Source organism: Hipposideros armiger, unplaced genomic scaffold, assembly GCF_001890085.2.
Source record: "Hipposideros armiger isolate ML-2016 unplaced genomic scaffold, ASM189008v1 scaffold_299, whole genome shotgun sequence".
Classification (NCBI taxonomy): Eukaryota; Metazoa; Chordata; class Mammalia; order Chiroptera; family Hipposideridae; genus Hipposideros; species Hipposideros armiger.
Window position 1 is genome coordinate 2,015,646 of NW_017731649.1, and position 14,033 is coordinate 2,029,678.

Sequence of the window (14,033 nt, forward strand, 5' to 3'; positions counted from 1 at the left end):
CAGTGTCACTGGCCCTCATATGTGGGATCCGAACCGGGGCCCTCTGGCGTCCCAAGCCAGTTCTTAACCATCGCGCCACTCAGCCGGCCCTAAGTGGACTGTTTTAATTGAAGTTTCTTTCTATTAAAAACCAAACAATGTCAATTGTACCTCAGTAAAGCTGTTTTTAAAAATACAATTTAAAAAGCACGCAAGCCAAAGTCTGACTGTGTGGGCTGGCTGTTGTCATTCCGGCCACTGGCTGATCAGCCCAGCAGAAGCCGTGTGCTCGGACTCCCAGTGTCCCCAGGGCAGGGCCACCAAGCCCAGCCCAGGGGACGGTGTCATCAATGTTGGCTGAGCCTTCACCTGGGTGATGGCAGAGGTCATGGGGATGTGTTGAAATTGGAGAAGGGAACCTGTTTTCCTTGGATCTATATAGTAAATGAAAAATCTGTTGGCAGAGATTTGTGTCTGGAAATTTCTCCTTTTTGTGCAAATTTTAAAAATAGTGACTCTCCTTGCCGGAGCGCAGAAGCCCACTCTCATCCCCGGTGGCACCCCGCAGGCCCCTCACATGACAAACTTGGCTGTCGCAGCCGAGTGTCTGCTGGCCTGGCAGAGGCCCAGATGCCCCCTGGTTTCTCACGTCCTACGTGTGACGGGTCCTCAGGGCAGGTGGGGTCAGGCTGAGAGCCCTGCAGGGCTGTGCTCTCGACGATCTGAAGGTGAAAAGAAAGCAGTGGGTGGACACACGTTTGGAGGTGAGCAGGCTGGACCAGGAGGAGGACGCCGGCGCTAAGGGGCGGAGTGGGGCTCTGACTATGGGGCTGGAGGGGCCGGGCTTCAAGTTTCCAAGAGGGGTGGTTTCCGGAAGTGACTGGGCCTGGGGGACATGTGTGGGGTGGGGGGGTGGAGGCTGTCACCCTCAGGAGCCCAGACCAGGCCTTGCCACGGGCGTGGAGTGAGGAGCTGGGTCCGAGCTGCCAACGAGACAGGAAGCTCTCTCCAGCTGGGCCACATCCTGACTCCTTTTAGCTTCAAACAATAGCCTGTGCCAGTCCTGGAAAGAGCCAGGACCGAATCGTGAAGAAGCTGGAGCGTCTGCAGCACCAGCGAGCTGCGCGTGTGTTTTGGTGACCAGCTGGCTCTCGGGCACAGCAGCACACAGACCAGGGGCCTCCCCGTGCGGCCTGCGCGCCTCCCGCCACTCCCGGTGACGTGTCCTCCTTGAGCTCCGGGCCCCGCACGGCCCTGTTATGTTCAGTGCCATACCCCCAGGCAAGCACCGAGCACGTCCCAGGAACCAGGCAGGCAGGGATCGCGGTGCAGGCGGGGCAGACACACCATCTGTGGGGGCACCGGGGCTCCTGCCAAGCCTGTGACGTGCCCAGCGTTTTGCTTGTAGATTCGGTGCATGCAGGTGTAACTCGCGGCCAGCACACCTGCTTTCCGACTCCGTTCATACATGTGAGCAGAGCGCCCTGTGAGCAGCCTGCAGTCGTTCGCGCAGAGCGGGCCATGACGGCTGTGGCCACTGCAGAAACAGTGGACAGGCGCTCTGGGCCTGTGCGTCCGCCTCCAGCAGCGCTGACCAGCAGTCCAGGGTGATCCTGTGCTGGAAGTGACCGAATGGCACAGAGCATTAGACACCCGTTTCTAACTGTGTTACCTTGTTGCCGGGTAGTGATGGAGTGCAGAGGGCCTGCTGGCTCCAGACCCGCACAGTCGGCTGTTGTGATGTCCACACAGAAACCGTTTCTCCCTCCTGCCATTGATTCCGGGAAAAACTTGGGGCTCCTAAGGGCTTTTGCAGACTGGGAGCCAGGCTGGACAAGCACTGTTTCCTCTTCTGTTCTGATCACTTAGAGGCAAAAAAACGAGTGACTCCTGGGCAGCTAGAGCTCGCACCGCTCTGCCCTTGGAAATGTAGGACTTTGAAGGACACCCGTGCTGTAGCGGGGCAGGCCCACATCCTCGCACACGGGTCACACACAGGTCAGGATGGTGGCGCGTGAGTGTTAGGGCTGAGCCACTGGCCTCCAGGAGACCTCAGGGTAAGGCTGAGTCAGGGTCTGACTTATGAACATGGGGAGGCGGGCGGGAGAAATCCAAGGCCCCTCCAGGGTGACCCACACGCAAGGATAGTGCGTTCATTTGCACTTTGGCTGTCGTGGAGAAGCACCCACAAAAGTGCTGTTGGCTGTGCAAGCTGTTTGCTAGTTTCAGGTGTTGCTGTATAAAATAAGTTTTGCACACATACACACACGCACACCCCTTCTGTTAGGGCTGGAACACTTTCTGTGTCAGGGAATCCACCGTCTCAGTTTGAATCACCATGAGTGGGTTATGTCATCTGTACTCGGCCAGCACATATTTCGGTGGGTTTTGTCTGCCTTTGAACTGCTGTTTTAATATTTTTGGAGATACTAAAGTAGCCTAATAGGAAGTTGTCCCTATTTTCAGGACAGAGTTAACAGGCAAAATTGTTTGTGTTAGTGAAAAACTGAAAAGGCCTCAGAGTTCAGTTACTGCCCCAAATGGGGACTTCCCCAGGGGCCCTGGGCTGGGAGCAGTGTGAGCCTCGCTTCCCGAGGTGCTGAGCATCAAAGCCTCCCCAAGGTGCGAAAGCGGCACCTTCTCCTTCTGGGGGTGAGAAGTGATGTGTCACATTCCACAGTAAGTAGCTACAAACTTGCCTGAGATTTCTGCAGCTTGTCACATCCCGTGGTGATGCCCCAGGAGGCCGGGCTGCTGTGAAAGTGCAGGGGTCACCTGTGATAACAAGGGTGGGCCTGGAAACTTGGTCCCGGCCATTGCTGTGACCTGGTCACGTCACCCACACTGCCACAGCCCCAGGAGCCTCGCTCTGGGACGGGTGTGAGCAGCAGGGGCCAGGTTTGTGGGCAGAGCGCCATTTGTGCTTGCAGTTTTTTTTGTGTGTGTGGTTCTCTCGTGACTTCCCAGCGTGCCCCGTCTGCCCCAGGGAAGGGCACTTGGCCTCAACTGGAGAAAGAGCCCCATGGCTTTGTTCGAATTTGGCACAGTGTCCCCCTGAGCTGAGCCATGGACAAGGAAGCTCCATTTGTAGGTGCGTTGGCAGCAGTGACCATGTAGGTGTGCAGATGGCGAGGCTGCGGGTGATGGCAGCGGTTCCCGTTCGGCCCTCACCGTGCTACCCCTGCGCTGGCTGCTCCCACTTGAATGGCGCAGCTGTGGGACACATCCAGCCGGGGCCCCAGCTGAGGGGAAACAAAGCGGGTCCTGTCCTGCAGGCACCTCCGCGTGCTCTTCTGTGGGTCCGTCCGACAGAGATGTGACGTGTTCGTTCCCCTGTCTGTTTGCTGCAGGAAGCAGGCAGCATGAGCCGGAGCGGTGGACAAGACACTCACCGTCGGCCAGGTGAGTCCACGTCGGTGTCCAGAGTGAGTCCGTGTCCAGAGGCCGCGGTTACGCATAGACCTTGACATGACGTGCGAGACTTTAAAAGAATTAGACATTGAATCTGCTGACAGGGCAGGTTCACTTGCTCCCTCCAGAAAAGCGAGGTAGGAAAAGCTGAGGAGTGTGGCCCTGAGACCAAGGCCCAGCCCTGCGACAGGGAAAAGGCGGGAACCGCCGCGAGAGGGGCCTGGGGCCTGGGGCCTGGGGCCTGGGGCCTGGGCGGCTCTGCACAGAAAGGAAGGCAGCCTTTGCTTCTCCCTCGGCGCAGTCAAAAGCTTTTGTGGTTTCTGTTGAGAGACTGTGCCTGATTCCGTGGCCACCAACACTCATTGTCGTCACCTGTGTACAGGAGGGGTGTTCCGACATCCTGGCCTTCCTAAGAGAGCCAGTCTGCGCGGCTAGTCCCACGTGACGCCCGACAGCTGTAGTTCCCCAACTGTTTCCTGCTTACAACCTCTGACCAGTGTGAGCGTCCCAGCCCTGCCTTTGCTCAGCCCTCGTAAGTGTTTGTACAGAAACAGGGAGGGAGGCCTCTCTTCTCCCCTTCCTGGAGGGGGGGGGAGCTCTGCTGGACGGTTCCGCCTGGGGGTCGTGACACAGCTTGTGACTCAGGCGTCTGGTTCTGTCGTGTCATCCCCTTGTTTGAGTCTCACCAGGCTGCAGCTCAGCGGTTCTTACTGCAGCGCGTGTGCAAACAGGCCTGGGTTCTCGGCAGGCAGACCCCAGGCGGCAGACAGGAAACCCGTAGGGACGGGTGGGGAGAAGGCAGGTGTGGCGTGTTGGGAAGGCTGTTACGGGGCCACGAATGAGCGGCACGTTTGTGGCTCTTTGTCTGGGGGCACCGAAGACCCCCTATTTTAAAAAACACTTACATGAATCCAAGTTCAGAGTAATAATCTTTTCAGGAAAGAATGTTCAGATAATCCAAAAACTGAAATTTTAAGCCCAGTAGCCTCTGGGGTGTTGATTATGGAAAGACATCTAGATCAGAAGTTGCAAGTCAGGCCCTTCCATAGCAGCCGGCTCCCTTAAGCCTGGTGAGCTGGGTGGTCGCCAGGCTCCCTTCCCGCCCCCACTCCCCGACCCGAGATCCCCAGCTCTCAGAAATGCTCACTTTCGTTCCCGAAGACGGGTCCATTAAAACAACATGAGCCCTGAACATTCCCTGGCCAAACTGTACACTTGGACTTGAATCACTCTGACTCAGCTCAGGTATGCGTAGCTCCGGCTTCATCCTGCCTTAAAACCCCATCCAGTGTTTACCAGAAAAGGGATCGCCTCCAGATAGTTGGAGCCATTTGTATAAATTCCCACGCGTCCTGCACTTCCTCCTTACTGGCAGGTCTCCTTACTTCCCATGCGGGTCTCGTGGGACCTACAACCTTATTTCCCAGCTTTGACATAGGTTTTCTTCATTCCTCTTAGGAGAGTTTCCTGTCTAAATAATAATACCATTCTGTTCCTTTAGTTTCTGCTAATTTGAGACCACTGCTCCTTCTAAAAGTTTGCTTCCTTGCTCCTTATTTGTACAACTTGAATTAATTCCTCATCCTTTAGATTATAAGTCGGCCTCCATGGAAACCATTTTGCTTCAGAATACCGAAGTTCTGGCTTGTCATTAAGGCCCGTGTGTTCTTCGTGACAAGCTTAACTATGCCACTGAGTAGGTAGGAATGTTTTTTATGTTTGAAAAAAAATTGTAGTGGACTTTTGTAATCTTGATGTTTTATAAGTTATCTCTGCATTCAAGTGTCCTGATGAAATTTCCATATATCAATTTTAAAATGAAAATAAAATACTTATTACCCAAAGTTAAATATAATTTTACATTTCTGTGATCATTTAGAAGACATTTCACCATCCAATGTATTTAATCTTTGTGAAGAAGAAGGATGTTGAATTTTGTCACACCTTTTTTTCGTTTACTGAGGTGACCGTTCGGCCCTGCACCGACCATGGTTTTTCTTCTTCACGTCCTTGCCGTGATGAGTCACGTCGAGTGACCTGCAGATGCTGAACCGCCCTGCTTCCCAGGGACACGTCTCACTGATCATGCTGTGTGGTCCTTTTAATGTGCTGTTGAAATCAGGCTGCCAGTGTTTTGTGGAAGACTTTTGCATCTATGTTTATCAGGCACATTGGCCTGTAATTTTCTTTGTAGTATCCTTGTCTGGTTTTGGCTTAGCCTCTTAGAATGATTTTGAAAGTGTTCCTATCCCTTCAGCTTTTTGGAGACTTTGGGAAGTTTTGGCATTAATTCATTCTTAAATGGTTGGTAGACTTCACCAGTGAAACCATCTGTTCCTGGAATTTTGTTTTTGGGACGTTTTTGATTTCTGATTCAATCTCCTTTCTCATTGATTGGTTTGTTCAGATTTTCTATTTCTTTGTGATTCAGTTTTGGAAGGTTGTGTTTCTTGGAATTTTTTCATGTCTCTTAGTTTATCCAGTTGTTGTGTGTAATTGTTCATAGTAATCACATATGATCCTTTGTTTTTTGTGGCGTTGGTTGTAATGTCTCCTCTTTGTTTGTAATTTTATTTATTTGAGTCATCTCTCTTCTCTTGGTTAGTTTATCCAAAAGTTTGTCAAGTTTATCTTTTCAAAAGCACTTAATTTTGGTGATGTTTTTTATTGTCTTTCTCATCTCTGTACCATTTGTTTCTGCGCTCATCTTTACTATTTCCTTCCACTGTCTTTGGACTTGGTGTGTTCCTTTTTAGTTCCTTGGGGTATAAAGCTAGGTTGTTTATTTGAGACCATTCTTTTTTCTGAATGTAGGCATTTATTGCTATAAATTTTCCTCTTAGAACTGCTTTTGTTGTATCCCATAAGATTTTGTATATTGTATTTCCATTTTTGTTTGTCTAAATATACTTTTTTATTTACTTTTTGATTCCTTCCTTGACCCATTGTTTGTTCAGGAGTGTGTTGTTTAATTTCCACAGGTTTGTGAATTATCCAGTTTTCCTCCTGTAGTTTCATTCCACTGTGATTGGAAAATGTGTTTGATATAATTTCAGTCTTCTTAAATTTTTAAAACTTGTTTTGTGGCCTATTATATGGTCTGTTCCAGAGACTGTTCCGTGTACGCTTGAAAAGAATGTACTTTCTGCTGCTGTTGGATGGCACGTCCTGTGTATTATCTGTGAGGTCCATGTGATCTAAAAAGCGTATTCAAGTCCAGTGTTTATTGGAACGCTGCCTGGATGAACCTGCCCATTATTGAAAGTGGGGTATTGATCCCTTACTATTATAATATTGTTGTCTATTTCTCTATTCAGTTATGTTAATATTTTCTTTATATACTTACAAAATTTAACATCCTTTTATGATAAAAACTCTCACCAAGTCAGGTATAGAAGGAATGTACCATTAACATAATAAAGGCCATGTATGTGAAGCCCACAGCTAACATCATACATAATGGTTCAAAGCTTTTCCTCTAAGATCAAGTACAAGACAAGGGTGCCCACTTTCACCAGTTCTATTCAACATAGTACTAGAAATTGTAGCCAGAGCAATTAGGTAATAAAAAGAAAGAAAAGGCATCCAAATTGGAAAAGACAAAGTAAAACTATCTCTGTTTGCAGATGACATGATCTCATATATAGAAAATCCTAAAGATGCCACAAAAATTGTTAGAACTAATAAACAAATTCAGTAAAGTTGCAGGACATAAAATCAACGTACAATTATCAGTTGCATTTCTATACACCAACACAGACTATCTAAAAAAGAAATTAAGAAAACCCATTTACTATCTACGATAGCATCAAAAAGAATAAAATACTTAGAAGTAAATGTAACCAAGGAGGTGAAAACTATAAAACACTGATGAAAGAATTTGAGGAAGACTCGAATAAATGGAAAGAATAGCTCATGTTCATGGTTGGAAGAATTAAAATTGTTGAAATGTCCATACTACCCAAACCTATGTTTGGATTCAGTGCAACCCCTATCATTTTTTCACAGAAATACATTTTTTCACAGAAATACAACAAATAAATTCTAAAATTTGTATGGAATCACTAAATAATCCCAAATCCCCATGGGAACCTTGAGAAAGAAGAACAAAGCTGAAAGCATCACCTTTCCTGATTTCAAACTATATTACAAAGCTAAAGTTATAAAAATAACATGGCACTGGCATAAAAACAAACTCATAGATAAGTAGAACAGGAGAGAGAGCCCAGAAATAAACCCACATTTATATGGTCAACTAGTCTTTGACAAGGGCTCCAGGAATACACAATGGGGAAAGGACAGTCTCTTGAATAAATGGTGCAGGGAGCAATGGATATCCACATGCAAAAGAATGAAATTGGACCCTTATCTTACACCACACACAAAAATCAACTCAAAATGGACTAAAGACTTAAAAATAAGACCTAAAAATATAAAACTCAAGAAAATGTAGGCCGTAAGCTCTTTGACATTGGTCTTGGCTTTTCTTTTTTTTTTTTCTTTTTTTTTTGGATGTGACACCAAAATCACAGGCAACAAAAGCAAAAATAAATAAGTGGGGCTACATCAAACTAAAAAGCTTCTGCACAGTCAATGAACAAAATGAAAAGGCAGCCTACAGAATGGGGAAAAATATCTGCAAACCACATATTTGATAAAAGGTTACTGTGCAAACTACAGAAGGAAATCTTACAACTCAATAGCAAAACAAAAAAAAACAACAATCCAATTAACCCAGTTGAAAAATGGGCAAAGGAACTGAGTACACATTTTTCCAAAGAGGACATACATGGCCAACAGGTACATGAAAAGATGCTCAATGTTACTGATCATCAGAGAAATGCAAATTAAAACCACAATAAGATGTAACCTCACACCAGTCAGAATGGCCTTCATCAATAAATCAACAAACAACAAGTGCTAATGAGGCTGTGGAGAAAAGGGAACCCTCGTGCACTGTTGATGGAAGCTGTAAATTGGTTCAGCCACTATGGAAATCAGTATGGAGGTTCCTCATAAAATTAAAAACAGAAATACCATATGACCCAGCAATTCCACTTCTGGATATTTATCTGAAGAAATTCAAAACAGTAATTTGAAAAGACATACGAAAAGACAATGAACATATACCCATATGTTCATTGTAGTGTTATTTATAATAGCCAAGATATGGAAGCAACCTACGTGCCCAATTCCCCAATAAAATCTTTAAAAAACCAAACCAAACAAAAAAGATAACCAAAGAAACTAGTATACCAGAAATTTTTCTAAAAATTAAATTCAACTTTTTAAAAAACAAGGGAAAAAAAAAGTTGTTTTTTGAAGGATCCAGAAAGCTTTTAGTCTAAGTGTTATTAAGAGGGAAAAAGATAAAACATTAGAAATAGGAAAATGACCGTGGCGATCCAGATGTAACACTAAATGAAATAAATAGTTTCTGTGCCTCAGTATTTCTTAACTTGTAGCCAGAGCACAAGTATGCAATGAGTGAAAGACAGTTTCCTAAGAAAGGAGTGAGGAATAAACCATCTGAATCGACCATTCACCATAGAAAACAGTGAAAGGGACTCACCACTCTTCCCCTAAGCAGAGGGCTTGACAGGTAAATTTTGCCAAACTTTGAGTAATTCCTTGTTACAGAAACAGAGAAGGGCCAGTCTGATTACACTGCGTGGTCCTTCAGGCACAAGGGAAGAATATTCCAGAAAGGGACCTTCGTCCTCAGAGGCTGAGGTGGCGTGAACTTGCTGTCTCAGGAGCGAGGCCCGCCCTGGGAGGTGAGCTGTTCTTGGGGCGCTCACTTGCGCCGCTGGTCGCCCCACGAGTGGCGTGTGACCATTCAGACTCTGGCTGTGGCTGGCTGTCCGGAATAGCTTAGCATTCAGTATGTCACATGTGTGTTGCTTCTAATGGATTTTAGTCCTTGTAGGAATTTTTTACCCTGAACATTTCTTTGTTCATTGTCTTCATATTCTGAAAATTTTTAAAAATTGTGTTTGTGTGAGACTTTCCTTTTACCATCCATTCTGCTTGGCATCGTGTGGTCCTGTGTCCCCCTAAGATCTGGGGGTTTTCTTGTGTGATTTCTTAGAAGGTTTACAGGCTGTCTCATGGAACCCTTGTTAGATCTAGAATGTTCCAAGTGTATATATATTTCTTATCCTCTTGCATATTTTCTGTCGTTTTGTTTCAACACTGTCTCCTCAGCTTGATTTCCAGCCTGCTGATTCTTCCTGAATTGCAAGTGTGGTTTTTGTCAGAGTAAACGTCACTCACCTTCTCCAAGGCCATTTTCAGCAGATTAATCCCCTCCTCTGTTTCTAGAAGCACCTACTTACTTGCAACATTTTAGATGGTTATTTGCTAATCATCTGTGTTTCTTCTGTTTTAGGAATTACCTTTCAAGCTTTCACTGTGGAAGTTAAGGAATTTTCTTTTCTGCCCCATTTCCTGTACTTCCAAATAGTTATTCTATTGGGTTGTCAGAAAAGTCATGACATGTTTTTTCTGTTTCTCGTTGCAAAAATGCGTCATGACTTTTCCGACAACCCAATAGTTAGATCCTGTTACTGTTTCTGAGGGCAATGCTGGCAACTAACCCAAATAATTACTGTCACTTTTACTTGCATAGCATTCATTTTTGTCTGTAGCGTTTCTTTTTGGTTCTTTTTTAGGATCTCTGTCTCGGCTTGGACCCCCATCTGCCCGTGCTGTCTCACTTACCCACTGACTCGCTTAGCATCGAATTGTAGCGCTTTCAACTCCTGGTCTCATAATGCCACATCCCTGCCATGAGTGTTCCCGCTGCCCTGAGAGCCAGATGGGGGAGGGGGCCTCTGCATGCCTGTGAGCAGGGTCAGTGTCTGCATGAGCCCCGCCTCCAGACTCTGGGCTCCACAGCGTTTCCCAGGTTTTTCTTCCTCTTAAGTGGACAGGGTGGCTGACAGGGGTCCCCTGGGGCAGTGTAGGTGACGCTCTGGTAAATGGTTGCCTTGAGGGGAGGCTTGTTGGGGAGAACAGGGTTCTCCCTTTCCCTCCCCTGCTGAAGCCAGTGGCGGAGCGTTCTTGATATTTACTGAGGGAACCTGGTCAAGCTCCAGGAGGTAAATCTCACAATACTGGGGACCCCTGTGACTGGGTCCCCCTGGATTTTTAACCCTTAGACTTGTGCACACTGAGCCCCCACAATGCATCAACCACAGTTCAGGGTTCCCACAGGGTTCAGACCCTCATGAATATGCTCCGGGAAGCTGGGGCCCGTACCTGCTTGTCTGTGTCCGCTGTCTGGGGACAGTGGTTTGCCTGCCTGCTCCCTTCTCTTACGGAGCCAAGAAGAGTTGTCGATTCTTCCGTCTGTTCAGCCTTGTTAGTACTGAGTGGCGACTCCAAGCTCCTTACGAGCAGAACTGGACATCAGGAGTCCCCACAGCAATTGTTTTTTCCTAGACTTACTGACTCTTGTTTTTTGCTTGTGAGTTTGTTTAGTTTTCTTTGTATATTTATCATAATTCAACTTCAGATTCTCCCCCAGTTTTCCAAATCTCCTTTCAGTGCGTTCATGCGATGGGCATCTCATCGGCTTCACCTTCTGGTCAGTACCCCCCGCACTCGCCCAGCCAGGCCCTGAGTGGTGCTCTCTCGGCCTCCGCCCAGCTGGCACCCTTGTCACCAACTCCCGAATCTTCACACCTCTGTCTCATGTTGGATTCCTGAATCCCGTATCTTCCTCTTTCTTGGTTTACTCTCTTATCCTGAGAAAAAGGGCATAAACCTTTGAGCCCTTGCAGGTCGGAAAATCTCTTTATCCTATCTTAACTTTTAATTGAAAGTTTACCTGGTTATAGAATTCTGGGTTGAAAACAGTTTTTAGAATGTTGTAGACTGCTCCATTGCCTCCTGGCTTCCAGTGTGTCCCAGGTGAGAACCTGGTGTTTTTCTGATTCTTGATCTTTTGTTTGAACCTGTCTTTTTGTCTCTGGATGTTTACAGGGTCCTCTCTATACTTGAAATCTCATGATAGGGCCTGAGTGTGGGTCCTTGTCACCCACTGTGCTGGATAGCCGGTGGTTTTCAGTCTGGTCCCTCACGTCCAGCATTAAACCACACGTGCTCTGGCAACTGCACTGGCCTAGACAGACAGCAGCGTGATGGCCTCGGGTCATCTCCGAACCTGACTTCTGTCACCGCACAGTGTGCTGTCGGCTTCCAGCTGCCCCACCTGAGGGCACGTCCACTCATATGTGCTGAGGCTTTGCCCCAAACCTGTGTCTCCAGAGAGATCAGTGCGGACGTGAGGGCAGCCGCCCCCCTTGTGAGCCACGTGCTTATCACGCCTCTTCTCTGCAGCTCGATCTGCAGCCACATCCGTCAGCCCCTGTGTCCTCCAGTCATCAGGCTGTTCCCTCCGGTCTGCATCATGGAAGCTTCGGCGCCCGTGTTCTGGAGTCATTGTCAGCGTTTTGCCACCCTTGCTTCAGCTCTCCATGTCTTACCTTTGCTGACTTAACTATCTTTTCACCTTGCAAAAAGAGAACCCGGGTATATTAAATCTTGAGTTTATTGCAGCATAAATCCATGCGACGGGGCAGCAGCAAACTGGCAGTGGTGAGGAGCGCTCCACCGCTCGCCTGGCGGGAGCCCAGCAGGAGGGCATCACGGCTGCAGCCCAGAGCTGGCTGTTTGTGCTTGGCTGTCCCTAGGCTTCGGTGTGTGAACCTTGAGGCCTTTACAGGCTGAGGTATTCGTGTGCTTCCGTAGGCTGCTGAGGCATGAAAGCCACCACAGTCTAATGGCCTCCTCATTTAAGTAACGTAACAACCTCCAGACTGAGCCTGCACCTCTGGCCTTTGACGAGGAAGGAAGTTGGTGGGCGTGCACGTCTGCTTGGCCAGGCCTTAGCCAGTGGGCCCCCAGGCTGGGGCCCAACACCCGAGCTCTTGCTGGGGTGCACCCCCGACCCCAGCAAGAGCTTCCAGAGGGTCCCCACTTGGGGAGCGGGGGGGCAGCCTAGCCATGCAGGCCACAACGATGTCCCTATCCCCGGTGTGCCCGTCTGCCCCGTGTACGGTGACTCAGAGCTAATTCTCATCTTGCAGACGGAGATCTCCTGGGATGGTTTCTATGTCATCGTCTTCCTTTCATTGTTTCTGCTCTCTGTCACTTGTCTAAGGTTAGACACTCCCAACATCTTTGTGTCCTTTTGCTTTATTTTCTGGGAAATTTTCTCAATTTTATCTTCCATCCTTTCTAGTAGTTATTTAATTTCACTGTTTTTAAATCCTGAGAACTCAGAAGGTTTCTTTCTTATAGCAGTCTTCTTTGTTTTGTGATTGCAACATTTTCTCTTACAACAAGGAAATTAATTGTCCCAGTGGCGTTTTATTTTATTTTCTCTTCCTCCTTTGTAGACTGTTCTTCCGGGTTTCTTTCTCTGTGTGCATGTTGGCTTCCATTTTGGATTTTCCTCCTCAGACACCTGGTAACTCTTGAGCCCCCACGTGTGTCTGGAGGGCTGTGCCCAGTGGGCTGTCAGCTGCAGTCCCTGGGGAGCCACGGCACTGCCACCCTTCATTTCTTTATGTTGGGTGGTTCCTTTTCCTCAGAGGGGTGTCAGCTCAGAGGGGATGGTGACTTAAGAAAATCTGAAGAAGGCCCAAGTGACCATTTGGAATGGGGGGTGCGGGAGGCAGTGAGAAGTGCCTTAGAACGACTGCAGGCTTCCGACTGGAGCTATTAGAATTTCAGTACCATTGACTTGGGTTGGATATTCTAGGGGAGAAGAACATGGAGCAGGCAGTAACTTTGGGGTGCATTGCCTGAGGAGCCCAGACTTTGGAAGACCAAGGGTCAGGTTCTGCTCTGCCGCTGCTACAGGCCTGGCCTTGGGCAGTGCACCTGGCTTCTCCACGCTCTGCCTTCTTGGACGGTCACCTCCCCAAGGGACATTAAATGACAGAATGTTTATGGACATGCAGCATTTTGCAAACACACACAGAGTGGTGGGAGCGCCTGTGGTCAGAAGGGCCCAGGAACGTAAGTTGAGATTCACGGTAAGGGACCAGGACCAGACGCTGGCGCCAGAGCCACAGCCATGTGACGGCTCGGAGCCAGCGGTGACGTGCTGGGCCATTTAGGGAGGCGCAGCTTCCTGTGTCCTCCAGGTGGGATTGGCGCACCACGTAGGGACAACGACACGTACTGAGGCCGTGGGGGTGGGCCCACGATAAGCGCCTGGTGAGTGAGCCAGGCAGGGTGGACGTGACCTGACGGCCACAGTACCGCCCTTGGTAAAGGAACTCCCCATGGGTGTGGAGACCCCTCAGCTCCTTCTGGAACTTGGCAGAACATCCCCCCGCTTCCATTCCAGTTGCACATGTCAGCTACACACGCACACTCATGCGTACACACACATGTGCAGACATGCACAAACAGGCATGTGGGCATGCACACACGCACATGCACACCTCAGGTTCACCTGCCTCACGGCGCTACAGCTGACAGGCGGCCCTTGTCTCCGCAGCTCACCCTCCACACAGCCTCGTCCCTCCACTTGGGGACTCGCCCTCGGCAGGAGGAGCAGGCGGCGTTGACGCTCACGCTCCCTGGGGTGGCTCAGGTTGCAGGTGACCAGGAGACTCATAATC

At 48.4% G+C, this 14,033-nt stretch overlaps 1 protein-coding gene across 8 annotated transcripts in view; it reads left to right on the plus strand.

Annotated features, from left to right (window-relative positions):
* Positions 1-14,033, plus strand: part of FAM120B (family with sequence similarity 120 member B) — a 71,595-nt gene that overhangs the window by 50,521 nt on the left and 7,041 nt on the right. For 5 of the 8 annotated variants that reach the window (XR_002125896.1, XR_002125899.1, XR_002125897.1 and 2 more), the window contains 2 exons: positions 3,330-3,381; positions 3,773-3,922. Coding sequence is in view for 1 of the 8 variants with exons in the window: in XM_019659477.1 (XP_019515022.1) it covers positions 3,330-3,381 (52 nt within the window). In the remaining 7 variants the exon portion in view is untranslated. Of the gene's footprint in view, positions 1-3,329; positions 3,382-3,772; positions 3,923-9,030; positions 14,028-14,033 lie in introns of those variants that run through there. The other 3 variants (XR_002125895.1, XM_019659477.1, XR_002125894.1) reach the window with 2 other exon arrangements.